Consider the following 27992-nt stretch of genomic DNA (forward strand, 5'->3'; position numbering starts at 1 on the left):
TTCAGCAAGGGCGTAGCCATTGGCGCCGTTCTTGGCGGCGGAAGGCTGGAGAGGAAGGATGTCCCAGGGGTTAGGGCGTTAGTGTAGGACCCAGGAAACCGCGGCTCAAGTCCCAGACTCACTCAGTGCCCTTGGATGAGTTGCTCGGTGTCTCTGTGCCTTGCCTGTAAAATGGGAATAAGGGAGTGCTGGGAGGATTTGTGCAATACAGAGCATGAGCGTGAGGTGCTCTGAGGCTACCCTAGAAAATAGGTGTGTTTTCACTGTGCACTAACATGTTGTAAAATCCTACTGCAGAAAGGGCTAACTAGTTTCACCTGAATGGAGCCACTCAGAGTGATCTTGCCCTATCCACATGAGGATTTTACAGCCCCAGTGGGCCAGTCTGTACTTTGGTCCACAGCCCACCAGGGATAGCAGTTGGCAGCTCCATGCACAGCCATGTACCTGGCACTGTTCATGGAATCCCCTGATATGTGTCCCTTCTGCTGCGAGAGGACGACCCTGGCGCATGTCTGTGTAGAGTGCACCAGGCTGCAGCCCTTCTTCTAGTTCCTCCAGAGCCTTTTACTGAGGTTCTGGCTTCTCTTTTCCCCAGACTTGTTCATCCTGACACACCCTATCCACAGCCACATAAAGTCATGGGACCTTTTCATCAATCACCTCCTGGCACTAGATAAGATAGCCAACCATCACACCAGAGGAGGATGCTGGATGGGGGGTACTCTGTGACAGTGGGGCCCATTTCTGGTCCCTTGTCAAATCATGTCTCTAGGCAGAGTTTCTCTGGGCAGCGTCCACTGACTCATTAGATACTTTGCGGAGCAGTGGACACTGTCTGGGGTTCTCTGCTCAGTGTCCCCATCTGGTTCCCTGATTTTTAACCTTTAACCTCACTCCAATTCCTGTTTTCTCCTTTGCTGTCCCAAGTAATCACTTGTGGCCTGGGCTCAGTGGTTCCTCTGCCACAGCGGTAGGCCTTTACCTTTGCATGGGCCTAGATCGACCTATCCCAGCAGCCACAATAAGACTAGGATTTTGCAGTGTGTTAGTAGCTCACACACTGTAAAATCATATCTATTTTTCTGAGTGGCCTAAATGAGTGTGGGGAAAAAAACCACCTGTGCAATTTTACAATAAATACATTAAAAATGTAATAAATTAAGAGAACAGAATTTATGCAGGGGAAATAACATTCATGTCCATTTCAATTATACATACATCAACCGTGACTTTCACAGGTATGTGAAGCTGTGATTGCCTTTAATGTCCCCTGGGATGGAGTGATAGGGATAGCGTAGTGACCCTGGATGCCACATGGAGTGTTGGCATTCTCAGTGGGCTGCAGAGGGAGGTGACCTTGGGATTATTGAACCTGTAGATCCCCAGGAGTCTGCGGCACAGCATCTGTGTTTGTTGCTTGAAAAGCCCCATTATGTCCTAGTGCATCTCCCTCTGCTTTTCCAGCTGGAACTCCTGGTCCTTTCTCCTCTCCACTCTTTTCTTCTCCAGGCTGTCTGCAACGTTCATCCTCCAGGCCCTGTTCTTACAGTCCAATGCAGCACTAGCCTGCAGGATTTCATTAAACATGATATCCCAAATCCTCTTCTTTCTCCTCTTTATCTGACTCAGGCGTTCCATGGGAGTGGCGGGGGAGACCCTGAAGCCCACAATGGCAGCAGCTGCAGATGGAACACACGGAGTTACCATTGTCAGTGTGCTCACTATAGAAAGTGAAAGTTTAGATGAAGACTTCACTCCCCTCGCTCCTCAAAAGTTTTAAGCACTACCTTATCACTTCTGCTTGGTATTGCTTGTGCACGGTGCCACTCACAGCACCAGCCATGGTGGGTATGGCCTGCTGTGGTTTGGGGTAACAAGGAGGAAATTACTCAGTTGCACGATTCTAGTAGTATATGGCAATGGCACTGAATACTGGCACATTTTCCACAGGCAATGGTGTTTTTAGCAGATATTTCATTCCTGAAGGAAAAAAAGGCAGAGAGAGCACAGCTGAGGCTGGCATCCTGAAGTCACCCAGGCCCGTATGCTGCTAGACTGCATAATGCAATGGTGCTTGCTGAAGTTATCGCTGAGTGGCATGGGAAAGCGTCCTACCACAGAGAAAGAAATAAGGTAGCCCTCCGCAGAAGCCTTTGGCAGAGGATTGCAGAGGTACCTCTGTGAAAGTTTAATCAAGATCTCTCAGGAGGATTCAAGGGACACCTCTGTGTACACAAACAAACTGCTCCACATGCTTCTCTTGCCTAACTCTAAACAGGAATGAAAAGCAGTTAGCAACTCCACCTATCCTGGCTGTACCATGACCTCTTCTAGCAGGAGTAAATAAATGAAAAGTCAGAAGATTGTGTCCTGCTATTTTGGGGGGAAGGGCATCTCTGTAATTGAAACGTTACTTGTACATTTACCCAAGATTCCTTCCCCTGCATGGGACTTGCTTGTGGTCAACTGGTGGGACTGGCTGGACTGCGGTGAAGTTAGATCAGGTCCTGACTCGCTGTGCAGCTGGATCCCCCAGTCGCCTGTCCCCCGTACCTCTCCTCATCCACCACCTCCTCCTCCTCCTCGCTGTTCACAGCAGGGCCTGTGACTCAGGGTCCTCAGAGGTATCCACAGTGATTTTGGGAGGAGGGGGATTTCTTCGCCGAGTATGGCATGCAACTCTTTGTAAAAGTGGCAAGTCTGCAGCTCAGCACCGGATTGGTTGTTGGCCTTCCTGGCCTTCTGGTATGCCGGCCACAGCTCCTTGGCTTTCATGCAACCCTGTTGCTGATCTCTGTCATACCCCTTTTGCATCCCCTGAGCAATCTGTTTGTAGATGTTGATAATTCTACGGCTGGTTCAGTGCTGTGCCTGCACAGCCTCTTGTCCCCGCAGACCCAGGAAATCCAACATCTCCTGTCTACTCCAGGCAGGAGCATATCTAAAGCATGTAGCTGGCATGGTCAGCTGGGCAGTTGCACTCAACAATGGAGAGTTGCTAGGTGTGCTCACCAAACCAAGCAATCAGGATAATAAATTTCAAAAATTTGCAGAGCTTTAAAGGGGAGGAAGGTGCTTCCGGTCTCTGTGACCTTTGGGCAGTGGAGTTCATGGTGACCAGAGCAGTCAGTGTGGGGCATTGTGGGACAGCTGCTAGAGGACAGTTAGGGTTGACATAAGTAATGCAGTATCTGCACTCACACTGTGTTGCCTTAAGTACATCAAGCATGGCTCTATGCCGCTCAGAGAGATGGTGCTATTATGAGGTGGGAGACAAATTTAAGTGTAGACACATGCACAACTAAGTCGACGTAAACTGCTTTGCATCACCCTAACTTTGTAGTGTAGACCAGCGCTTAGTGAGTAAGATGCCTGAAGGGGATGGATGGGAAATATTAAAATTCATCAGAGTGGTACAAGGTTGGAAAGTGCCAGAAGACTCTACTGTATAACTAGGAGACAATATTATAATTCTGAAAAAGAATGCAAGGAAAAGGAAATGGATAATGAGGCTGCATAAAAATGTGTGGTTAAACCATCAACATGAAAGCTAGCCAGTTAAAAGTGTTATTAATTATTTATGTTATGAAAGCACCCAAAGGCTTAGAGTTTCAGGTAATATACCTGTGCTGCACTCCCATTGTCACTATTTGTGGTTTTACAACCACATTTTCCTACTTTGAAGATGTTTTTCTGCCCTCTGTTGCTGTGTGAAAAAGCCACAGTATACAACAGGGGAAACTGACTAACAAAGGAAACAAACTAAACCAAAAATACTGACAAATGCATAAAGTAAACACAATGAAAATATAGTGGTAAATATTTCATTTTCTTTAATCTCAGTTATAGCACTCATTAGGGTCACTTGTAATGATACTAGATAAAACCATTTTTCAGAGAAAAAGGCAGTTTTTTAAGTTGATTATGTCCTTTCAAATAAAAGAGATCACATCTTACAAAGTACCAATAGGTACCAAGGGAAGGAGGTGGAAGAGTAGAGTTTAAACTGCTTGGGTGACTTTAATTGCATATAACCATACTTTCACTGTTTTTGTAAGTGGAACCTTCACTTTAGATTTCTAAGGTTACCAAAGTTTAGGGTTTTGTTTTAAAAATTCTTGTCAGGCGTTCTGCAAACAGTTTAATTTTATATTTGTGTAACAACCCTTCCATGGGTCATGTACATAAAACCTTTATCACCAAAGCATGGGGCCCTACCACTTAAGCTAATGAAATAACCTCATTAGTTGGTAGCAATAACTTGCTCTACGTCTACTATGCTCTCGGCACAGACACAATGGACTTTGATAGCATTTTATGTCTGCCAAAAATTAACTACAGATTAATAAAACATTTTGCGTGGGAAATTCATTTAAATTCAAAATTTATGACTTAGCAATCATATTTTTCCTATCTATGTAGCATTCTTGAGTCTGAATTTGTTATATTTGTCGGTGATATTGTACTATATAAGGCAGAGTACAGCATTATTTATTATAATTTTTATGCTTTAAAACAATTAAATTATAAATATAAAATATATAATTATGTTAACTCAACTTTCTAAGTATACTGCCCTTCTATATATAATCAGATTTAATATAGCCCATTAAAGTCTACTATACTGCATGGAATTTAATTTTGTTCTTTTAGCAGATTCAACAGGCACATTTTGTATGTTATCTATCGGTCAGTTTTATTGTAGCATGTCTGTGATACAGGTGAAGGATATTGAGGAATATAAAACTTTTAAAACTTTAAAATTAACTATTTGATTTTTTAAACTAACAGAGGTGGGATGGATGCCAATTCACAGAAGCTGCTTGTGTCACTTTTCAACAAGTCTGTGCCCCAGCAGGAGGCTCAAAGAGAGGACTGTATTGATGTTCACGTTGTGAAATATGACACAGTTTATCCATGGCAAAAAATGTCACTCATCATCTGAACTTTCAACCATCCAAAACCTCTCAGGGATTATCTTAATTCTACTGTTTATCTTGAAGCCATTTATATCTAAGTAGTTCAGCTAGTAAAATGGATTAAATGTATAATTTCTTGTTGACCCTTTAGTAGTCTCATGAGAGATTTATCACAATTTCATACACCCACTGCCCATGATGTCTTTATGTGTGTACAAGGCTATTCCTGTGTTGGGAAGTGAGAGATTGCAGTTGACAAGTAAGCGTTTGGTTGATTATGTGCATCGGACTAAGAGTTTCCTCGGAATCTTGCAGGTATCAGTTGTAATATATCTCTAACTGTAACAGACAGGGAATAGGGCCAGGACTTCAGTACATTATTGACTCAAAGGTATGGAAAGGCAACTTTTCTGAATATGGCAAAAGAATTATCCCTAGCTGAGATGGACTATGGTCTATTTTTCCATACACCCAGAGAGAACAATATACTTGTATATTAAAAGAACAAAATAAAAGAGCAAAAGTAAAGTCTCCACACAAGAGAGCATATTGTGTCTCCTCTGGAGCAAGCAGTATCTGAACACAAAATAGCAGCTGCTTCTGCAGCAGGAGGGAGGATTCTTTCCACATACAGGTGTAATAAGCCAAAAACCAAGTCATAACTCATACAAGTAACATACACCACAGCTCAGCATGGTCTGGCAATCATTTCAAGTCTACTACACCTATTTTTGCCTTTCAAGATATTTCAAAGCTATTTTGTAACCAAGCAGAGTCTGGAGGAGACCTGAGCATCAGGAAACTTGGCAAAGAAAGAACAAATCCAGAAAAGAATGCATGGGGTGCCACAAGGTTCTATCTCCAGAGGATATTTATTTGGGAAAAAGCTGGCCAGTTTCCCTCCTCTCTCCTGAGACGATTGGGATAGCATGACAGCTGAAGGCCCACTCTCCCCCAGGCAAATACCTCTTTCCTGTCTGCTTCCTCATAGTAGAGACATCTGCCCTCCACTGTGAAACATCTGCTTCTTTGTGAATGCAGGCCACCTCCTGCTTTGCCTCATGTAGGAGTGGGCAGTCTTTCTTTCCAGCTTGATCCACCCCATCTGAAGAGGAGAAGAGAGCCTCTACAACCAATCCTTCCCCAGAGAGGAGCAAGAAGTGCAATTTCACTCAATTCTCTCACTAAAGGAAGGCAGAAAGTGTGTGTCAGTAGGGTCCAGCAAAGCACCAACGCTTTTTTTACGATCACCCCATATCCCTTAATAGAAAATAATCAACCCCAAACACTAGACTGTCTGGAAATGAAAAGGGAAGGGAACCAACTCAGTGCCTGCTACCACATCCCCCTTCATCACTCACTCCCATGCCACAACATCCAAGCAAAGTTAACCTTGCCCTCTAAAACTCAAAAGGTAAAAATAAACTAGTAGGCTGTTATTAAATCCATCTCTTTATTCCTTATGTTGACATGTGGTGTATATCATCAGATTTTATGGGGCAACATTAAGACTGGAAGGGTGGTGAACACTGCATGGAGTGAGAGAGGCTTATAAGACAGTGAGGAACTGGTAGGGTCTGTTAACTGCCCATTGCCACTGACACCTGGGTTTTCTGAAAGGAGTATATTTTTTGTAAAGTGACAGATTGTTTCTGGAGTATTAGGGAGATTCCTCTGAAACACATTGTCACTGCTTTTGAAAATAAAAACTCCCTGCACTCCTCTTTCCATACGCATTTTTGCCCTCACTTATCTCTCACCCACCCCTTCTCAAGAAGCACGGTCTCATCTCACCCTGGTGCCTAACCTTCCACATTTCCCTCTCTCTTATTGCCAATCTCTCTACATTCCTGCCTGAATAGAGTCAGTAGCTGCTCAAGTTTTTACTCTCGGGGGAATTGTCAGCAACCTCTACATTTAGCTGACTAACATTTTCCATTGTAAAGGATTCTTGCATTCCATTTGTTGCTTCAATTGTACATCTTGATTTTGGGAGCATGCCAAAAACCCTTGAACACGCTAAGCCCTGTGTATGTACCCCACGCCAGTGTCTTATATCAGCACCCACTGCAAAGGAATCCATGGCTCAGTGGATGGGGAAAGCTGAGCTGCAGCAAGCAAAATGGATGGGTTTGTGGTTAAGGCAGTTAAATGCCACATAGGAGAAAGGGTGCTAGCTCAACTGCAGACTTGCTGTGTGATGCAGGGCAAATCACTTAAAGTAAAATTTTATCTGGTAGCCCCTAATTGCGTGTGCCTCCTGTCCAGTTTGAGATAGTTGTAGCCTGTTAGGCAGAGATGCTTAGCCCTCATAACTGCATCTGACGTCGACAGGAAATGCGGCCATTCAGCCATAGGGTACTGGGAGCTGGAGAAATGAGCAAAGGGTTAGGAGCCAGACTGTCCTGAGTTCTAATACTGCTACATAACCGGAAGGAAGTCTTGTCTGAGTTTGTAAAGTGGGGGTGATGATAATCTCTCTCCCTAGTAAGATGACTTTATTAATGTTTGTGAAGCTCAGATACTACAGTGAAGAGCACCACAGAAAAGCTCATGAGGAAATTAGTATTTCTGTATTCAATGTAGGGTTTGGCTGGTGTGCAGTAAATAAGGCAGAAACCACACTGCAAATGACAAGAATAAAATGTGATATTGAACAGCTGCCTCATTCCCTGAGCACCGTCAATCTTGTGCCCTGAATGAACCAGGAATCCTGTGAAAACAAAATAGTATGTGATCATCACAAAAAACTTAAATCTGGCATTTCTCAACTTTCAAGTGCATGGCTTTGCAACCTGATTAATTTTCTTTTAACAATGTCTTTTGATATTGATTTATAAACATTTACAAACAAGGTGAAGCCCTGCTCTGTATAGGTCGCTCTGTACAAGTGAGACTCTGTAGCCACAGGTAACAAAAAAGGGGGAAGCAAAATATACATCCTGGCACATAAAGTGCACATCCCACTATGTAGAACATTTCTCCATCCCTGACAAACATACAGTCTGAACTGGAGCTTTCTTCAGCCTGGTCTAAAGCCACCGACAGACCAGCTTGCTGACAAAAGCAGAAATCAAAGGAAGGGCCGACTGTCCCTAATTTATAATCTCTTTTAAGCTCATTGATTTCCCAGCTCCTCTTTGTTTTCCTAAGTTTTCCTTGGTGTTGTTCCTCCATCAGTATTCCATGGGCTCCTTTTTATATCCCTTCTTCAATGAATTCTTAGTTAACTCTTTCCCTGTCCACCTTAGAGTGGAGTACAGCAAGCAGTTTTTACATTACTACATATATTTGTAACTTCCGCACTGCCACCTTTCCCCCTCCCCACGCGATAATAAAAACACCTAAAAGACATTTCACCTCAGCAAGGCCCACAAAATAAACCAAAGCTGGAGTGTGTAGATCAAGTTATCTTAGAAATATGATGAGCCAAACTTCCCTAAAAAATTCTACTCTAGAATCAGGGACCAGATTTTGGAGGGAGGGGGTGTGATGGTACTCTTCCAAGCTCCACCCACAAAATAAGCTCCACCTGCACAATTCACCATTCACAGGACATTGTGCCAATGTTAAAAATATGATTACACATATTTTCTAGACTTGGCTTCCCCTACTGGGATCTGAATACATCCATGGGTTCAGGGGACTCCTCAGGCTTAGCTACCTCTTGGGCAGGCTCTAATGCCCTAATAGGCTTCTTGATATTGGCTCCCATTTAGTGGCTTCAGATACACCACTGGGCTCTGCTAGGCTCGTTGGGCTCAGTGCCTTTCTGGCTGAGTGGGGTGGAAGTGGTGGCATCTCCACCGTAGCACTGTAGTGTAGACACTTCCTACAGCAATGGAATGGTTTATTCCATCTCCATAATAAATCCACCCCTTTCTAGAAGCCTTTGCTAGCTGGACAGGAGAATTTTTCCATTGACCTACCTGTGTCTACACGAGGGGTTATGTCGTCCTAACTGCGTTGCACAGGGCGTGAAATTTTTCACAGCCCTGAGCGATGTAGTTAGGTCCACCTACATTTTACGTATAGACCAAGCCATTCACCTGTGGTGTCAAAATGAGCTGTCATGCAGATCAGATTATACAGATCTTCATCCTGTGATCCTTCCTACCATGCCTTGATGAGCAGTGAAATAGTTAATACTTTAATTGTCAGCGTTGTTTGACATATCAGCTGACAACTACTGAGATGAATGGGACAGTTCACAGCACTCAGTTACTGTTTCTGATTCTGCAAATGCAGGCAGGTATCAGTGCATCAGTTACAGTCAGTTCACATTTTCAAGGCAATCTCAGCCTCTGTGACCACTAGAGACCTACTTTTTTGCTACATCAGCACATACCTGCTGAATCCAAGCTCTGCCTGTGATGAGATGCATCAGGAAAAATGTCAGGAAGATCAGTGTCTTTTGGGAACAGTTGGGTTTGTGAGTGGGTGAAAATAAGCCATAAGATGAACTGTGGAATGGCAGTAGCTGTTCCATAACCAAAACAAAGGAAGAAGCCCTAAGAATGCTTGGAATTTTTAAATTTTTTTCAAACAGGACAACTTTTCTATGGGAGAACACTCATATTGGAGAGAGAAGCCTGCCTCCAGATGAGCAAAACAGCTCTACTCCTGCCTTAACAGAGTGGAGCAAAGAAAGAACCAACTGAAAGCTAGGCAACCTGCAGAGGCCTTTTTTCCCTCCTCTGCTGCAGACGTTTTGCAACATGCAATATCCTAGAAGCCTTTAGTCATAAATTCATGCCAGGTATAATTATGTTCACTTCAATGGAGTTACATGGGGGATGAATTTAGCCTACTCTGTTCATTACTCTGATGGTTAACAATGTTCTCAGAGAGCTTTTAAAGATAATGGGCCAGGGAAATGATTCAGAGGATCTGCAGAAAAACGTCGATATTTAGAGATGGAAAAAATCTACTAAGGAGGACTTACCCCTCTGCCGCTTCCACAGCATTGCTTTCCAGGGCGTATTCCCTAGTGATTTGTCCAGTTTAATTTTAAATGCCCAGGTGTGGGTGCTTCTGCCATTTCTCTGGGGAGACTATTGCATGGCCTAATTGATCTTGCTGATAGGAAGTTTCTTCAGATACTCAGTCTCTATTCCTCTTGTGTAATTTTGCCTTGTTACCCCTAGGTCAGTGGTCCTCAACTTATTTACCACTGTGGGCTGCATATGCAGCTCTCTATGTGTTACATCACATGGGCTGCAGCCATACAATATATATGCTACCTGTATGGCCCTGAGGATGTCGTACAGGCCGCAGCTGTGTGCTGATTGGGCTGTGGGTTGAGAACCACTGCCCTAGGTATATCCTCCATATTTTAGCACTAGATAAAGTCTCTCTTTATATGAAGGATTTGTAAAGACCTCTACTGCACAGATCTCTGATGCATTTGGTATTTGAATGGAGGGAATAAATCTTAACTTGCAACTGATCAAATGACTGTGTCCTCCCTGAGCATCTGTGGTGTTTATAGCTAGGCACACCACTGCAATACGCTCTGTAGAGTAGGCCACATTCCCAAATAAGTTGGTGTTAATGCAACAGAAAGCGTCTCTGGGGAACAGTTGGTAAACATGTTTTCTTTCATACTTCGAATGTCTTGAATTGAAAATGATTTTTACCACGCTGAATTTTGAACTTTAAGGTAAATAAAAACAAAAGAGATAATGGCTACCATTTATAACTTAAAAAAAAAAAAGAAAGAAAGAAAGAAAGTAAAGACGAGGCAGTAAATATGGAATACTTTCCAAATTTAGAATATTGTACTCTCTGAAAATGCAAGGATCAATCTCTGTTGAAGATCGTACTCTGTGATTCCTCTAGTCACATGATGATATACGCTTGAATTTTGTTGGTTTTGTAGTAAGGATGATATTTAAGTTTAAGTAAACTAACTATTTGTCAGGTATTTTTGATATGTGAAGGAGTTAAATGCACTACTGTGCATTACATAAATATCATACAATATATTTCTGTAAGTTCTACTCTTTCAAAAATATACATTATTATTAGCTAATTATTAGCCCTAACCATTAACCTAACCTAAAGCTGACTTTTGCTTACAATGTAAGTGAGTTGAGTATTGATTTGGATACCTATGCCATGGCATAAGCTTCATACTAGTAAATATTTATTATGTATTTGTTCTTTATTCAATATTTATGTGGTAGTTATTAATTATATTTATTATTATCTTAAGATATTCCATAGATTAAACATGGAGGCAGTCTTGAACTTGAAGCGTTCCTTAACAGTATCTTATGAACTATACATTATTTGCCAAGAAGTGAAAAAGGACACCGTTTTTGCTATGATACAAGAGGCAACCAATGCAAGACAGAAACTTGGGGATTTCCAAAATAAGGATGCAACTGATAGAATTCAAGCAGCTCTTCTTAACTCTAAGTCCTTCTTCCCTCAATTCCTGGCCTTATACCAGCCCTACCTGCTCCTGCCCAGCACAGCTCCATCCTCCATCACTGCTTGCCTAGCAAGTCTTACTGCCCTCAGGTGTAGCCTCTTGAGTTATTTCATCCCTCCTGGGCCACATTGGCCCTTTCCAGAATACTGTGGGTGAACACCCCATCCCAGTGATAATGGTAGTGAGGAAGAGGAGGAGGAGGAAGAGGACACAGAAGATAACATTTCAGAAGTACGTGAGGATGAGAAAACACAAATCATATAAATAGGCCAGTGTGTTAAGTATCGCACAAGATTTAAACTACCGTGTAAGTGGGGTAAGAAGTGGACACTCAACCACGTTGGACTTAGAAGTGCACTTCACCACGCCACAAAATCAAAAGAACTTGTCCAGCTGTTTCACAATGCTTGGCACTGTATCAGCTATAAGGAAGAACTTCAAATTGACACAGCACCGGCCAAGAGCATACTGATGGCAATGAATGAAGATGGAACAGTGATCCCATCTAACTTGGTTAAAAGAAGGTTTACCCATTTTATCACATATAACAATATAAATGAGTATGCACTTGATGAGCAAAACACACATTTCATGCCACACAGTATGCAGCCTGGCAGAGAGGACCTGATTCTGATCTGGTACTGCAGGACACTGAGCCAACAAATCATGCCACTTTGAATGTTCCAGATGCAACGAACACCATCTTTCCTGCTAATATCACAGAAGGTGCAGCAGAGTCTAACTGCAAGGAAAAGGTCCTGGCAGAATTGTTTAATGGACAAGTAAATTATTAGCGAGACAAGGTGGATGAGGTAATATCTTTTTATTGGACCAACTTTTGTTGGTGAGAGAGACAAGTCAGGTCAGGTGACCTGAAGAAGAGCTCTGTGCAGCTAGAAAGCTTGTTTCTTTCGCCAGCAGAAGTTGGTCCAATAAAAGAGATTATCTCATTCACCTTGTCTCTCTAATATCCTGGGACCAACAAGTCTACAACAACACTGCAAACATAAATGATTGCCAGTCAGTTTTGAAAGTACAAGCATAGGATGTGGCATTTTTCTTCAAACCTCAATTGAAAATCCAAAATCTGAGTGGACAAGATTTAATGAAAAGCACAGTAATAATGACTCTCCATTAACTACATACGGCTACATGCCTGTCATTCAGTCCCCAGCTCCTGAAGTGGATACACTGAATGCTGTCATGAACAGACCTGCACAAGTCACACATTATCTTCAACAGACACATGTAATCCTGATGATTGATCAAGCACTCTTCCTTGCTCTGATCCAGCTAAAATGGACTGCGCTAGAATATAAAAATATCCTGATTCCATACTTAAGAGGTTTAGACATATCCATGAACTTCCTAAAAGTGCTGGAGCAGCATACACAGGACTCTGGATTGTTAAGTGTGTGGACTGAAAGTGGAATTTTAGGTAGATGAATGATAGAGATTGTAATTGATGGTAAAAATTATGGAAAAGCCATTCGTGCTCACAAGATCACTCTACAGGTAATGTAGCAACAGTGACATAGAAAAACCCCTGGATTTTGCAAACTTTGATGCTGTGAAAGATTACAGTAACCTAGTGTCTAAGTAGTTTCTTGCAGAAATGAGTTAAGTGTCTGCCTTCACTCAGCTGTTAGAGCACTCACCTGAAAAGTATAAGCTCCAGATTCAATCCCCCCCTTGGGGAGAAAGGATTTGGAACAGGGGTCTTTTATCTCACAGGCGGTTCTACTAACTGAGCAATGGGACATTGCAATATGAAACTCCCTCAGTCTCTCTTGTTGATGCTGTTCTACTGTGGCTAATTAATGAAAGAGTGACTGGAGCAAGGGGACTAGAATGTGGGTCCCCACATGGGTGCATTAACCATTAGCCTAGCATCATTCTCACTCGTGTTCTCATTATCCCTGCTGTCTCTCTCCAATGGCTATTTATAATTACTCATACACACTGGAATAGTCCCTGGCATTGGGAAGGGGTGGGGAGACCAATCAAGAAATGAAAAGAGCCTCTATAGTCCAGTGGTTAGGGTACCCTCCTGGGAAGTGAGAAACCCATGGTCCAGTCCCCCGGCTCCAATCTATCTTTCATTAGTTATGCCCATAGAACAGCAGAGGCTGAAGGGGACCCCCTTCCAACCCAGAATACCCCATATGTCAGTGGTTAAAGCAGTCACTGAAGAGGTGGGAGATCCCTGGTCCAATCTTTTTTCCCCGTGAAGCAGAAGGGTGTGTTGAACCTGGGTCTCCCACATCCCAGGTGAGTACTCTATCCCCTGAGCTAAAAGTTATAAGGTGGACACCCCCACCTCCTCGTCTGGCTGGATTTTAAATGGGACCCATGGGCATGTATGGCGGGGGCAAGCAGGGGCATGGGCCCCCCAATAATCGGCAGGACGAGACCTTCTTCGGCACCGGGGCCGCACGGGAGAGAGTGAGCTCCTCCAGCCAAAAGCAGTGACATTTTTGTTCCTGCGCATGTCCCTGATAATACACAGCCCCTGAGCATGCCTCCTGGGGTGGGCCCCACACGTGAAAAAGGTGAGCAAATGCCTATCTTTCTCCAGTTCATGGGTAGCTCTGGGGTTTAGGCAGGAGGTAGGAATACATATGCCTAGAGGGATGTGGCAGTGGGCATGTTTAGAAGCAGAAAACAAGGCGTCGAGGCAACTTTTCCCTGAAAACAGGTGCCGAGAGAGCTTAGGCACTTACAAGGTTCAGTGGGAGTTTTGTGGATTGCAGTGGAGCCTAAATCTGGGGCTTAGGCACCTAAGTACCTTTGTGGACCAGGGCCTTAAGCTACCCGTTCCCCTCTGTAAAATGGGGATAATTTTTCCCTGTTTCACAAGGACACTGTAAGAATAAACCATTAAATATTGGGGATGGGGCAGAGAAATTCCAGGCTCTTCTACCCCATCACCCAGCCTCAACTATTAAAACTCTGCATTAAGACAAATCAGGGTAATCACAGCTGAGTCATGCTAGCAGGTGAGTCCAATTAGCTCCAACCAGGCTATAAAAGGGGTGGGTGTGTCTCCTACTAGAAGGAAGCTTCAAAGGCTAGTTAAGCTTAATGGGAAGGAAGTGTTTTGATTGTTTGAATTATCTAAAAAAAAAATAAATATCTATTGCTAAAAATAGGTATAACTGAGTGTAGTTTAGTTGCAAGGGTATCCAAGGGCAACTGTGATCAGCTCTTTTACCCACAGTTACTGAAAAGGCCCAGACTAAGGTTTGCCTGGTCTATGCTGGCAGCTAAACTGCAGTTGGCATAGGATAATATGGATCCGTTGCTGACACTTGTTGTCAGCAATAGGTATTTCTGGAAGTGTAGACAATATTAAAGGGAGTTTTAAACAAGAAGTTAACAGTTTGGTCAATTTTGAATTCTAATGAATTATCTTTCTCCTTTTCATGCCATTTTCTCCCATTTTTTGTCAATAGAAGAGATTTTGGAACAAATTGATAAACTAAACAGTAACAATTCACCAGGATCAGATGGTATTTATCCAAGAGTTCTGAAGGAATTCAAATATGAAATTACGTACCACAATTAGTAGTTCTGCTATCTATCACTTAAATCAGCTTCTGTACCAGATGATTGGAGGATAGCTAACGTGATGCCAGTAATTACAGGCCAGTAAGGCTAACTTCAGTACCAGGCAAAATGGTTTAAACTAGAGTTAAGAAAAGAATGATCAGAAACACAGATGAACATGATTTTTTGGGGAAGAATCAACATGGCTTTTGTAAAGGGAAATCATGCTTCACCAATCTATTCTCTGAGGGAGTCCATAACCATGTGAACAAGGATGATCTAATAGATACAGCATTTGTGGACTTTCAGAAAACCTTTGTCCAAGTCCCCCATCAAAGGCTCTTAAGCAAAGTAAGTAGTAATGAGATAAGAGGGAAGGTCCTCTCATGGATCAGTAACTGGTTAAAAGACAGGAAACAAAAGATAAGAATAAATGGTCCCTTTTCAGAATGGAGAGAGGTAAACAGTTGTATCTCCCAGGGATCTGAACTGGGACCAGTGCTGTTCAACATACTCATAAATGATCTGGAAAAGGGGGTAATACATGAGATGGCAAAAATTGCAGACAATACAAAATTACTTAAGAAAGCTAAATCCAAAGCAGGGTGTGAAGAGTTACAAAGGAATCTCGCAAAACTCAGTTACTGGGCAACAAAATGGCAGATGAAATTCAGTGTTGATAAATGCAAGTAATGCACATTGGAAAGCAATCCCAAAAATACATATAAAATGACAGGGTCTAAATTAGCTGTTACTACTCAAGAAAGAGATTTTAGAGTCATTGTGGATAGTTCTCTGAAAACATCTGCTCAATATGCAGCAGCAGTCAAAAAAGCTAACAATGTTAAGAATCATTAGGAAAGGACTAGATATTAAGAGTAAATATCATAATGCCACTATATAAATCTGTAGTATGCCCACACCTTGAACACAGAGCAGTTCTGGTCACCTCATCTCAAAAAAGATATATTAGAATTAGAAAAGGTACCAGAGAAGGACAACAAAAATTATTAGGGATATGGAACAGCTTCCATATGAGGAGAGATTAAAGGGATTGGTCATCTTGGAAAAGAGAGGACTAAATGGAGAGATGATAATGATAAATCATGAATGGTGTGGAAAAAGTGAATAGGGAAGTGTTATTTACCCCTTTATATAACACAAGAACTAGGGGTCATCTGATGAAATTAACAGGCAGCAGGTTTAAAACAAAAGGAAGTTCCTATTCACACAACATCCAGTCAGCCTGTGGAACTCGTTTCTAGGGGATGTTGTGAAGGTCAAAACTACAACTGGATTAAAAAAAGAATTAGATGAGTTCATGGAGGGTAGGTCCATCAATGGCTATTAGCTAAGTTTATCAGGGATGCAGCCCCATGCTCTGGGTGTTCCTAAGACTGACTGCCAGAAGCTGGGAGTGGATGACAGTGGATGGATCACTCAATAATTGACCTGTTTTGTTAATATTCTTGGTGGTTGCAGCAGCACCTTTTAGGAACATGAGAAAAGATTGTTCTCAGGCTGCTTTATTTTGATTTGGAAAATAATAAAGTGTGTCTATTTTCTGTGGCCTTTGCACATCTGTAAAGGAGACTGGTGTGCTGTAAATGAGATGCTGCTAAGTTTCAATTGTGCTGCAGCATGTAATCACAGTGGGTGAAATTCACCACGTCTGCAGGCTTAAGTGCTGTGTGGGCCTTTTGCTGGCTCTCTGCCCAGAATGAATTTCACCCGGTTAAGATTAAGAGTAAAGTATTCTAGTAAAATGTGTTATTTATACTTTGGGTCACTGAAGCACTGTACCTGTATGTGTTTGGTGGATATGATTGTATCTAAGCTTGTGATTGGTTTGCTGATGGCAGTGTAGGGGCAGTGCTAAGGTTGCCTGGGCAACATTAACTGTATATTTCCATACCTTCAATGCCTGGGTTTTCAAATAGAACCTTAACCAATATTGGCTTTTATATAGAACCGTAACTCTGGATTTCCAGGCATTTAAAACATTTTAAACTGCGATGGTGTTTTAAGGCATTCTGCAAACTTAATAACTTCTGTTTAACTACAACTTTACAGAGCTTTTTTGTTTAGGAATCTGTAGTTATTTTTAAAAGTGACTTTTTTCCTTATTGCCAGATTCCCACACATAGGATCACATTCAGCCATAGTGTGAGTACAATTTCAGTCTAGCCTGCATGGCACCATGGCTGAACTTGACTGCTGAAGCTTGTGCTCTCACCTACCAGACTACACACTGGCAGGAGAGAGTTCCACATTGCCAGTCACCTTAGAAGTAGACATAGCTGAAAGAAAACCTCTTTAATAGCTAGAGAAATGGTTACTATAGTGGCTGCGCACAGCAGCACACAATGGGTGAATTACACAGCCCAGAAGTAAAAAGCTGCCAGGATGTGATAAGTTCCAACTGATGCTGCAGTCTTCTGACGATTAAACTAAAGATCTAGTCATTTAGTAGCTTACCTTTATACTCAAAAGAATGACAGGTGTGCCATACGTCATCTATGGAGCAAGCTGAGTGAAAGTGTGAGACAATGTCACTTACTATCAGTGTAAATATTGCTACTCTATAGGATCTCTGCATGGCAGGGTTCTGCTGTCCTGACATACACACATCCCACTATGACCCTTGGATTTCTGCCTTTCTATCTGCCTACACAAGGGCTTGGGCCAGTTTCACTATATTAGTGCAATTGCTATGTGTAGACAAGGCCGAAGAATTAAATTTCTTCCTGCTGTAAGTCTACAGGACACACAGACGTTCTCAAATCTAAAGGTTTAAAGGCCACCATTTTATGTGTCTTGCAATTTGTTCTGGAACTCTCTTTCCAGGGAAATACAAGAACTTTGGGATTCAATTTCAAGACTTCAGTTCAAGATTTAAAGCTCATCTGAATCTTTCAGCTAAGCACATTGCTTTGTTACAAGCCAAAAACATTTTTAGCACCTCTATTGTATAGCTTTGTTTGCTTGTTAGTCTTTATGGTTGAGCAGACATGTATGTGTTACTGTATCTTGAACTCTTTCATTCATTTTACATTCTGTCCTTTACAATAAATGTTGCTAGAATTGTCTTCTGTATGATTTAACACTTCCAGTAGTGTGGAACAGGAACAATACAGCTGCTTTGGTAAAAACCTCCAGTCCAAGTGACAGCTTTATTTCTTGCTCATTGGCCAGGGAGAGCATTTATTTTTCCTTAAATTTTCCTTTTTTCCAAGTATAGCTCTTGTGTTTTTCTCCTTTCCATAGCTTGCAACTCACTAAGAAGGCCTGTTCTTCAGGAATAAGTGTAGACAGTGAATTGACCATGTGTTATAAAGGAGAGTAGAATCAGATTTTAGAATGGGCAGGCCAAACGTGCATATATCATTCCCTTGGAAAGAAAAAACTAAGCGAGCAGTATGTGAAGATCCTCCTCATTTTCCATAAGATTATCCCACCAGGGAGAGGGCCTTTATCTCCCTCAGGAGGAAAGATTTACCCTCTCTTAAAAAACAAACTCTGGAGCTGAGGTCCATGAGAGCTGCACGGATGCATATCGGCCTGGTCTAACTTTTATCATGAGTAACAGAAGGACTCTAACTTCTGAAAGAAAAGTGCTGCAATGACATGTTTAGTCAGGAGTTGATGGTAAATTTACCATTGCAAGCTAAATCAACAAAAGGCACTTGTAAATCCATGATTGTCCACACAAAGGTTTGCACTTCTTTTATGACATTGATTAGGTAGTGCAATTTCTGTTTTTAGACAAGGGCTCAGATACAGCCCCCTCAACTCAGTCCAACTGGCAGTTTGTCTAACTTAAAAGTTTGTCCTCACAGAAAAAAACCCAACTAGTTCCTGCCAAGTTGTGGGTGTTATAGCAGCAAGACTTAGCTTGTCTAGTTTAAAAGCCTCACAAGATGCACTTATATTGAGACTATTACAGTACTTACAACCATAACCATGTTCAGTTGTTTGCTTTTCTTCCTAATATTGATTAATTTTGGCTTTACTAGCTGTATTAAAAAATATACTGTTAGAATTGCACAGTTACTGCCATCTCGCCTTTAGTTTCTAGTGTTCTTTGTGGGTTTAAATGTGATTTATCAGAAAGCAGTTTGCTGTGAACCGTGTGCTTACACTGTATAAAGGTAGCCTAAAAGGTTTTTTTGCTTTTTCATCTTAGGGCTTTTCTATATAGAGAAATAGACCAGCATAGCTGTAATGTGACTGTCAACTTCTCCACCTAGACAACCCCTTAAGAGGTAACAGGAATGGCATATACAGGCTTCCCAACCTTTAGAAGAGTACCTCCTGTGGCTCTTGGATGTATTGTGAGCTCATCCTTTTTTTTTTTTAAATCACCACACTGATATTTAGCAAAGCACACCACTTAGTAGCTTGTGAACATGCCTTGGTGGTACAGAAATACAATATTTATGTTGGCTGCAGACTTATCCTTAGGCATTTAGTTATGGACCTCTCTTTAGCTGCACACTGTTTGCATTAGAGTAGCAGTGTTGTGTAGAAAAGGGCATGTATATAGCCCAAAGGATAAGCTGTTAAAGAAATTCTTGTTCACTGTTACATTAACTAGTTAAGTGTGGCCAAGGATTGTGTGTCAAATTATCACTGGCTTATTCCCATTGTAATTATTGCCACAAAAAAGTCTAGCCTTTTATTAAAAAGATACAGAAAGAACAGTTAAAATTTAAAGTATTAAATAAAGCTTTCAATTTAATATCTCGTATTCCCTTTGCATGTAGAATTTTTCTAGGGAAAATCCCATTTGATATTTCAGTTGTACTAACTGCCATTGATGGGGGAAAAGAGCAAGTTAATTGAGATGGGCTGGAGCTGCTGTTGGCAGAGTCTGACTCTGAAAGCAAAATGGCTACACACACAGATGACAAAAGATGGGCAGTTAGAAAATACAGCCTGTGTCTCTGCTCCTGACTCACTTGCAACCTCATTACTGAAATACAGGCACAGCAGCAATCTGATCAGTCACTCCAAGACCTGGCAAACTTATACTAGTATCAGTCTGTATTGCTTTTAGCTGCCTCACAGCAGTGTTGCTAAAGGTACAGGCTTGGCCACCTAAGCTAGACTATTAGCAGAGAGAAAAGCAAATAAAATATGGAAGAAAAGTGACATGAGGAAGGGGATAACAGCAGAAACCCCCGTCTCACATTCTAGATGCTATCTAGGATTGTTGAAGACAGGGGAGGTGGCAATAGCATTGGTTCCTTCTCTGGCCTTGTCTAGCTAGGACATCTTTCAGAAACAGAACAATGAAGGTCCTGGGGTCTCAGGACAGTGGGGACTGGCAGACATAGCGGTTAAACTTTCTCCTTCCAGTGCATGTACCTCCCTGACCCTATTGAATGTCTTCCAGATAATGTATCCAGGAAAGGATGGCAGCCTCACCCCATTAACACCCTCAGCACAAATTTTGTTGATTTCAATTTCAATTGTTTCCTCCCTTTTCTAGAATCTGCTTGTCATAACACATGACTTTACCAGGGGCCTTGAAGATACCTTAGTATTGTTTAAGCTAAACACTGTCTCGTTTGTACCAGTCTATTTGTCTCCAACTGTTGCTGACTTTTTATGAACACTTTTTATTCATGAGGCTGAGTTGGACTTATCTTGGATAAGTCAGACTATAGGCCACTGCACAACAGCACTTACCAGCTGCAAATGAATCAGGGCCTCACTGGGCTAGGTTCTGTGGAGTACAATAGTCAGCTCACACACCTCCCCATTACATATGTAGTTTGCTGTCTACTATCCCTCAGTTACTTCAGCATGACTGTTCAAGTGACTCTCTCCTATGAAGTATTTTGGACTCCTTTCAGATAAGTGTAAGTGTGTTTTCAATCTCTGCCCTCACTACCCTGAGAGGGAAAGGTCAGGCACTTCAACAGATTATTTCAATAAAGATACCAATTCAGATTTCTTTGTCAAATACTTCCATTTAATAGAAAAAAATCAGACTGCCTTTTAGACAGTAAAGCACAAATATGGCACCAGTCTTCGACATAAGCAGCATACTACAGTGGAATCATTAGGGAAGCCAAGAAATCCATTTTAAGCAAGATAAAAAAAGACAAACAGTGCTTTATAACAAATGCTAAGTTCTAAGAGGTATATATTAATTTTACCAGAAACTTTCTTGCAATCCAACTTTTAAAGCAATTGAGAATTGAGTAAAATGCCTAATGTGACTTTATTTAAAGCTCTGTACAGTAACTAACCAAAAAAGCCATCATGAATGTAAAAAAGATATATACAAAATGTACAAACAAGCCCAACTCAAGTATAGAAAATGCAGTCAGTAAGAAATAGAGGCAGGACAGAGTCATATTTGCTCATCTTCTGAGGATGCACCATCTTCTGTGGGATCTGGAGTCAAGGGACGAGCTCTGTAGGGATAGGAGAGAATTTTAACTTTCAAAGCAAACCAGTGTAACTGACCAACAGGCTGGTTGAGAGGTTCTTGGAACAGTTCTCTTCAGGAAGCCTCTACATACAAGACTAAGTACTGTAGACCACAAGAATTAGTGGCCATTAACAGATCTCAGTATTCTTTTGTAAACTGATGAAACATAATTAGGAACTCTCAAATCAGTTACACAGTTGCCAACTCACTCTTTAGCAAATGAGCAGACAAAGGAAGCAGCTTTAACTAACCCACTTAGAGTTCTTAAGAAGCCTTTCTCCTTTGAAACTCACTCAAGTGGAGAGGGTTTTATGCTGCATTAGATACCCACCTGAGAGCCTTTCCTGAGGGCAGGAATTGGGTCAGCCACCCTTCCTCCTTTATTTAGATGACCCCACACGCACCTTCCATAGCTTAGGTGGAGCTGAGAGGCTATCAACTGAAGTTTCAGGTCTGAGCATTGTAAGCAAGTCTGTGTGTGGGGGAGGGGGGGAATGGGACACAGCCAGCAGGGGGAGTTAGAAGAGAATGGTGTGTGATTAAATAAATATGACTTTTTTTTCACTCAGGGGTAAAACCCTAGCACAGAGCAACCAAATGAAGGGGGTAAAAACAAGAATGCTCTGGTCAGCATCTTAAGGAAATAAGGCCTTGGAGCTGGACCAGAAAATTATTTACAGCATAGATTCTCAGCCTGCGCTTCTCATATTGCCAAATGGGCTTTTTTGGTGTGAAGAGGCTGAGAACCATTCGTCTACAGAGTACTTCTCTCTCTACACGAAGGTATGGAGTAGGATGCAGGGAGATAAAACAGCAGAGTGATGGGGGATCTGCACTTTAGTTATCCCTAAAGGTCCCGGTTAAAGCCTTTCCTGTTAGGATTCTGAGGACTCCCAGCAAGATCCAAGATGTAGTTTCTGCACCTAGCCCAGTTACCCCTAGACCTGCATGGGTAAATAAAGAACCCCCTTCACACAGTGAAACTTCACACAGCCTTTTATTTCTGCAAGCCTAAAAATAAGAGTTTTGTAGTCATCTGAAGTGTCAACTAGTTTGGGAAGAATCACAGCACTTCAGGTTCTGACATACAAAATATGCAGTCTCCACAGCTTCCCTGGAGCACAGATCAGAGTTACATCAAGTCAGGACAGCAAAAGACTGTACAGATGAAGGATGTCCAGAGCAAAGACTTTACCTAAGCACCTTACTGCTAGTTCATTTATCTTCATCTGTCTCTGGAAGACTCAGTGGATTCAAAGGTCAAGTGTCATCACAATAGACTGTTAGCCTTTATAGATCAAATCAGAATGAGTGGATGCACCCCTATCAAAAGGTGACAGGGACAGCTCGACTTTCCTTTCTGGAGGCCATGATCCCAGCCATTTGATGACTATTTTCTCCTTGAACAGGGAGAATTTTCACCTTTTATGTCAATGTAGCTCTAAACCTAACCGCAGTATATAGAAAGTTGCTCCCTGTGCTACTCTACACATGCATATCTCCAGTAGAAGAATGAGGCTGAAAAGAGGTCAGTTTTCATTTACTAATGAAGGGAGGAGCAGTATGAGCAGACACAGGGCACAATTCTGTAAAACGAGCCCTGTGCCTTGTTTACTGGCAAGATTTTCCCATTGGAAAGACTTAGTCCAAGGACAGAACTAATATTTATTACACATCTACTCCCTAGATGGACCAAAGATGCCAGTCCAAGTATTTTATCCAGACAGCCATAGTGCATCCAGCCACTAAGGTTTAAATTAGACAAAATGTAAGGTTTAAACTAGGCAAAAAAGAATACTGTGCAGTTTACTGTACTCTAGTTACCTTTACCCTGCCCTCCAAAACAATAGAAGCAGATGAAACAACACAAGGCATAGCTTCATTATTGTGCACTGACTAAATAATGCACAAAATGAGTTGCCCACCTAATTCAGGGCTGGAGTGTTCCAATGAGTGAACCATTTCAAACACAGTAGAACCTCAGAGTTACAAACATCTCAGGAATGGAGGTTGTTCATAATTCTGAACAAAACATTATGGTTCTTCTTTCAAAAGTTTACAACTGAACATTGACTTAGTACAGCTTTGAAACTTTACTATGCAGAAGAAAAATGCTGCTTTTAACCATCTTAGTTTAAATGAAACAAGCACAGAAACAGTTTCCTCACCTTGTCAAAAAAACAAAAAACACACTTTCCCTTTGTTTAATAGTTTACATGGAACATGGTACTGTACTATATTTGCTTTTCTGGGGATCTCTGCTGCTGCCTGATTGCCTACTTCCGGTTCCAAATGAGGTGTGTCATGGACCAGCCAGTTCATAACTCTAGTGTTCGTAACTCTGAGGTTCTACTGTACAAAGATTTCTTGCACACACCCTACCTCCTGTCTTAATTATTGCAGTCCCTGCCTCTCCTTCCCAACTTGCTTCCCTTCAATCCATTTGAAACAGCTGCTTGCAATCTTTCATCACAGAACCCCCCTTTTAGTTCGAATGTCTCTACTGCATTTTGTTTAAATTTCTTGTCTGTGCATTCAATGCCCTCTACCCGTCTACTGAATCTATTCCAATCATATCCAATCCATATCATATCCAATCTGCTTCTTTCACAGCCAAACCCAAGCCACAACCTATTCTGTCCCTATGCATTGATATTTTTCATATCTTCCCATCTCCCAGTGGTGTAAGGCTAGTAAGCAAGTCACTAAAGCAGTGTTTCTCACCCTTTTAAGTAGCAAGTACCCCCTAACTTCTGAAAATTTTAATAAGTACCCCAACACCCAATTTTCCACAAGATTCTATATTTACCAACTAATGCGAGCCATGTGTTGGAAGAAGGGCTGAGTACATAAAGGCCATGATATGACAGATGTCAGATCTAGTGTGGGTAGGTAGGTGGGTACCACCTTTACACCAGGGGTGCACAGCTCAAGTATGTATCTGGGCTAGAGGTGATGTTGGCCAAAGCTAGGCAGCTTTGAGCGGCCTGCCAATGCTGGAGAACATAACGTGCTGTGCCAAATTTTTTGCCATAGATTTCAGAGGAGGAAGGGGTGAGAGAGAGACAGGGAAGGAGGGCGAGAGAGAGAGAGAGAGAGAGAGAGAGACACACACAAGAAAAGAGGGTAACTGGTAAAATCTGGGGCTGTCATAGCTGTCAATTTCACTGTTCAGCTAGAACAGTGAAATTGACAAGTTTTCTGGGCACTGGGCTTTGAGCCAGGGAGGGGGGCTGCCACCTGGACAAGTGGCTGCTACCTGGCTGCCAGTCTGGGAGGTGGGCGACTGCCACCCAATCCAAGCTGGGGCAGAGGAGGCTTCCGCACCAGCTGGGACCCAGGGACGTGGGCAGGAGGCTGCTGCTTGTCTTCAAGCTGGGGTGCCGGAGGCTGTCCCTCGCCTTGGAGCGGGTGGCTGCGACCAGCTGCGAGTCCAACTTGCGAGACGCAGGAGGCTGCTGCCGGGCTCCCACCTGGGATCTGTGACCAGGTGGGAAATGGGGAGCTACCACCCGCCTTCCCCAGACGTTGGCAGCTGCCACCTGCCTCCCCTTCACCACTGTTTTTCCCCAGGCACCCCATGCCTGTGTTTCGCATACCCCCAGGGGTACGCGTACCACAGGTTGAGAAACTATGCACTAAAGAAAGCTACTATTTTACCTAAGAAAAAAAGTTGAGGCAGAAGAACCATCATCTGCTTACTTTCAAAACAAACCTGCATGCACATTTTGTTCTACTGTTTTGAGACAAGGAGCAGCAATCTAAAACCCAGGTTCAAAACTGCTTTGTTGTCTAAGCCTTTAATACAGTTAAATATTACACCCAGAGAGGTACTTTCTAGAGGCATTCAAGAGCAGATTATATATACAGGAGTAACAGACTGGCTCTTGTCAGTGATCTCTGCTTGTGACAACTGGTCATAGAACAGAAGAGTGCCCCAAAACTGCACCTTTCTCTCTCAGAAAAGATATTGTTTTAAAATGGCAGAATCATGGGGGCCAGCAGAAAAAGAGAACTATTTTGCATTTCTTTGTTCAATGAGTTAGATGTTTGTTGCTTCTGGAAAGTTTCAAGATTGCTGTCATGCTGGCTGGCTGGAGGAGGCATTTATTATTTATTATTATATAGGTCAAAATCATAGTGATTCATGTGAGATATGCCATGTCAGGTACTGTTAGAAAGGATAAAATGTGCTAAATAAGATGATAATGTTTATGTTCAGGTGTTGTGTGTGTAATGGAAGTTATGGATATGTTGAGATATCTGTATTTCAAATTGTGCTGTCTGGATCACACTCCAGACAGAATGGTTTCAGAACAAAAGCCTGTTTGATGGCCCATTAAGAAATTCACAGGTGCAAGGAGTCCAGGGGGAGAAGCCAGGGAATATACCTGATGAGTCACCAGGACTTGCTCATGTGACTCTGAACTCCATTTTGGTTCCTGTGAAATTCCACAAGCAACATGGCAAGGGCCAGAGGACATAAAAAGGCAGAGGCCTGGGAGCCATTTTGTCTTGAATCCTGTTCAGCTTTCAGCCACCTATCTACCTCTGGATCAAGTCATCTGCAACTGAAGCTGTGAAACAAAGGACTGAGACCCATCCAGGTACTGGATGTATACCAGAGGGACTATACAAGCCTGCAAACTCCACAATTCTTCTAGAAACCTGATGTATATGGACTTTCAAATAATTTGTATGTATCAGATTGCTTTAATCCTTTAACATTTCTCTTATAGTTTATTATATTTAAAAAAAAACAAAAAAAAACGAAACAAACCTTTAGTTTTAGTTACTAAAGGATTGGCTGGCAGTGTGGTATTTTGGGTAAGATCCAAACTTATATTGATCTGGTACTGTGGCTGACCCTTTGGGGTCAGGAGGAACCTTTTTGGTAAAGAGCATAGAGTTTAAATAATTGGTCTCTTTACTGGATCTAGTGGCTGATTGGGGGCTGGAGACTGAAATGCAGTAAAGGGGGCTGTGTGTATTTGTGTACTGGCTTCTTGATAACCGGTGGGGGGAATCAGAAGCACCGTTTGTGGCTGGTTGGGAAGTCTGACTTCAGTGTCACCCACCAGTGCTGAGAGAATCTCTCCTTTTACAGCCTGCCCTGACCTTGGCATTTTCAAGTGGCTGCCCTAGGCACAGAAGGGTCACAACTGCATGTTTACCTGATCTCTGTAGGTCATGTGGAGTATGAGGGGGAAATCATGACCTTCATGCTCACATCTTTGATGTCAGAGTACTCAGTTAAGCACAAAAATGCTTACTTCTTAGTAATTCTTCCTATTCCACTGCTTCCTGCCTCTCCATCATCAGGCATCTGGTTCTCTTTCTCTGCATGTCTTGACGACTGCATGAAGAATTCTCCAATCCCTTTTTGCCAGGTTGGTGTTGGTCTCACACACACTGGATTTCCGCCAGCATACTTGCTTTCAACTACAAAGGAAATGAGTTTATCAAGCTAGCCATTTAGAAAATGTGTGCTCGGCAACCCTGGACACATCTCCTAATTCAATGCGAAACAGAATAAATAGCGCACCAGAAACCCATTAATAAATACTGTCACTAACCGATATTTATAGCTGTGTTAACTGCAACTCCACTCTACCACATCCCATCTGCAGACTAATTTCCGGACAAATTATCTTTTCGGTGGAAACACCTCAACTGTTCTCAGCCCAGCGGGAGTTTTGCACACTCCGATTATGAATTATGTGCGGTCACTGCAGCAGGTGTAAGGGCCAAAACGCCGTGTTTCGTTATGGTCCATGGGGCCGTTACAAATGGGAGGCAACCGCACGCTCCCTCCATGCCCGGCCGATCTCACAGGAGTGATTATCCGGGAGAAGCCTTAGCTGCCCTAGGGGCTCTGAAGGGTCGCTGCTCCTGCTGCCCGTCGCGTCCCGCCCGGCCCTACCCTACCCCCGTGTTTGCAGGGCTCCCGCGTACCGCTTCTCCCCGCTGCAGCCCCGGGTAGCGCCACGCCGGCCCCCGCCGCCCGATCCATGACAGGTCGCTCGCGCCGCGCGCCCAACCGGAGCCGAGCCGAGCCGAGCCGCCCGCAGCTCGGTCTAGAGAAACGAGACCGGAGCCGCAGCCCAGCGCGGCACAAGGGCCCGGAAGGGTCCAACCCGCCGCGTGAGGTAACTCGGTCCCCGCGGACCCGACAGAGGCAGCGGCTGGTGCGGCCGGGAGCTCTCCAGCCCCGAGTCCCCGGCACTCACCTTTCTTGGGAGGCGGCGAGGGGCCCGCGTTGGCGCTGCTGGAGCCCAGCGCTTTCCGGGGAGCCCGGGCGGCGACCACTGCAAGGGGAGGGAGCGGTTAGTGCCCGGCCGGGGACCGCTCGGCCCCGCCACCCCGGAGCACACGGCCCCCGCCCCGAGGCCTGGCCGCCCCCCCACCTGCCCTCGCCCGCACCTTTTCGGTAGGCCCCGCCGGTCCCGCTGTCCGCCTTAGTCCGCACCATGCCGGGGGGAGGGGGAGCTGGGTCAGCGCGCGCGCGCTGCCTGCCGTGGACCGAGCGGGAAAGAAGAGCCTGAGCCCGGCCGCGCCGCGCGCTGCGCACGCTCCCCTCAGGCAGTGCAGCGCAGCAAACCCCCCTCCCCCCACGACACAGCTTTGCCTTTCCCGC

The 27992-nt window shown here is 43.2% G+C and overlaps 1 protein-coding gene across 1 annotated transcript; it reads right to left on the bottom strand.

The window, feature by feature from the left end:
• Positions 1-20862: 20862 nt before the first annotated feature.
• Positions 20863-27977, bottom strand: PCLAF (PCNA clamp associated factor). Its single transcript, XM_067556145.1, has 4 exons — positions 27779-27977; positions 27586-27663; positions 26629-26797; positions 20863-21338 (listed from the first exon to the last, which is right to left on the bottom strand). The coding sequence occupies exons 1-4, from the start codon at positions 27825-27827 to the stop codon at positions 21275-21277; spliced, it is 360 nt and encodes a 119-aa protein (XP_067412246.1). The 5' UTR covers positions 27828-27977; the 3' UTR covers positions 20863-21274.
• Positions 27978-27992: the final 15 nt, after the last annotated feature.

This window comes from Emydura macquarii, unplaced genomic scaffold, assembly GCF_026122565.2.
Source record: "Emydura macquarii macquarii isolate MOO-44397 ecotype Brisbane River unplaced genomic scaffold, CSIRO-AGI_Emac_v2 contig_1644, whole genome shotgun sequence".
Lineage (NCBI taxonomy): Eukaryota > Metazoa > Chordata > Testudines > Chelidae > Emydura > Emydura macquarii.

What these genes read in the sequence shown, in the direction of transcription:
- PCLAF (XM_067556145.1), bottom strand. Translation starts at nt 27,827, where the DNA reads ATGGTGCGGACTAAGGCGGACAGCGGGACCGGCGGGGCCTACCGAAAA. An exon ending in CTCGCCGCCTCCCAAGAAAG is followed by an intron (nt 26,798 to 27,585) that starts GTGAGTGCCGGG and finishes TTTCCTTTGTAG; the next exon opens with TTGAAAGCAAGTATGCTGGC. An exon ending in ATAGGAAGAATTACTAAGAA is followed by an intron (nt 21,339 to 26,628) that starts GTAAGCATTTTT and finishes CTATCCCTACAG; the next exon opens with AGCTCGTCCCTTGACTCCAG.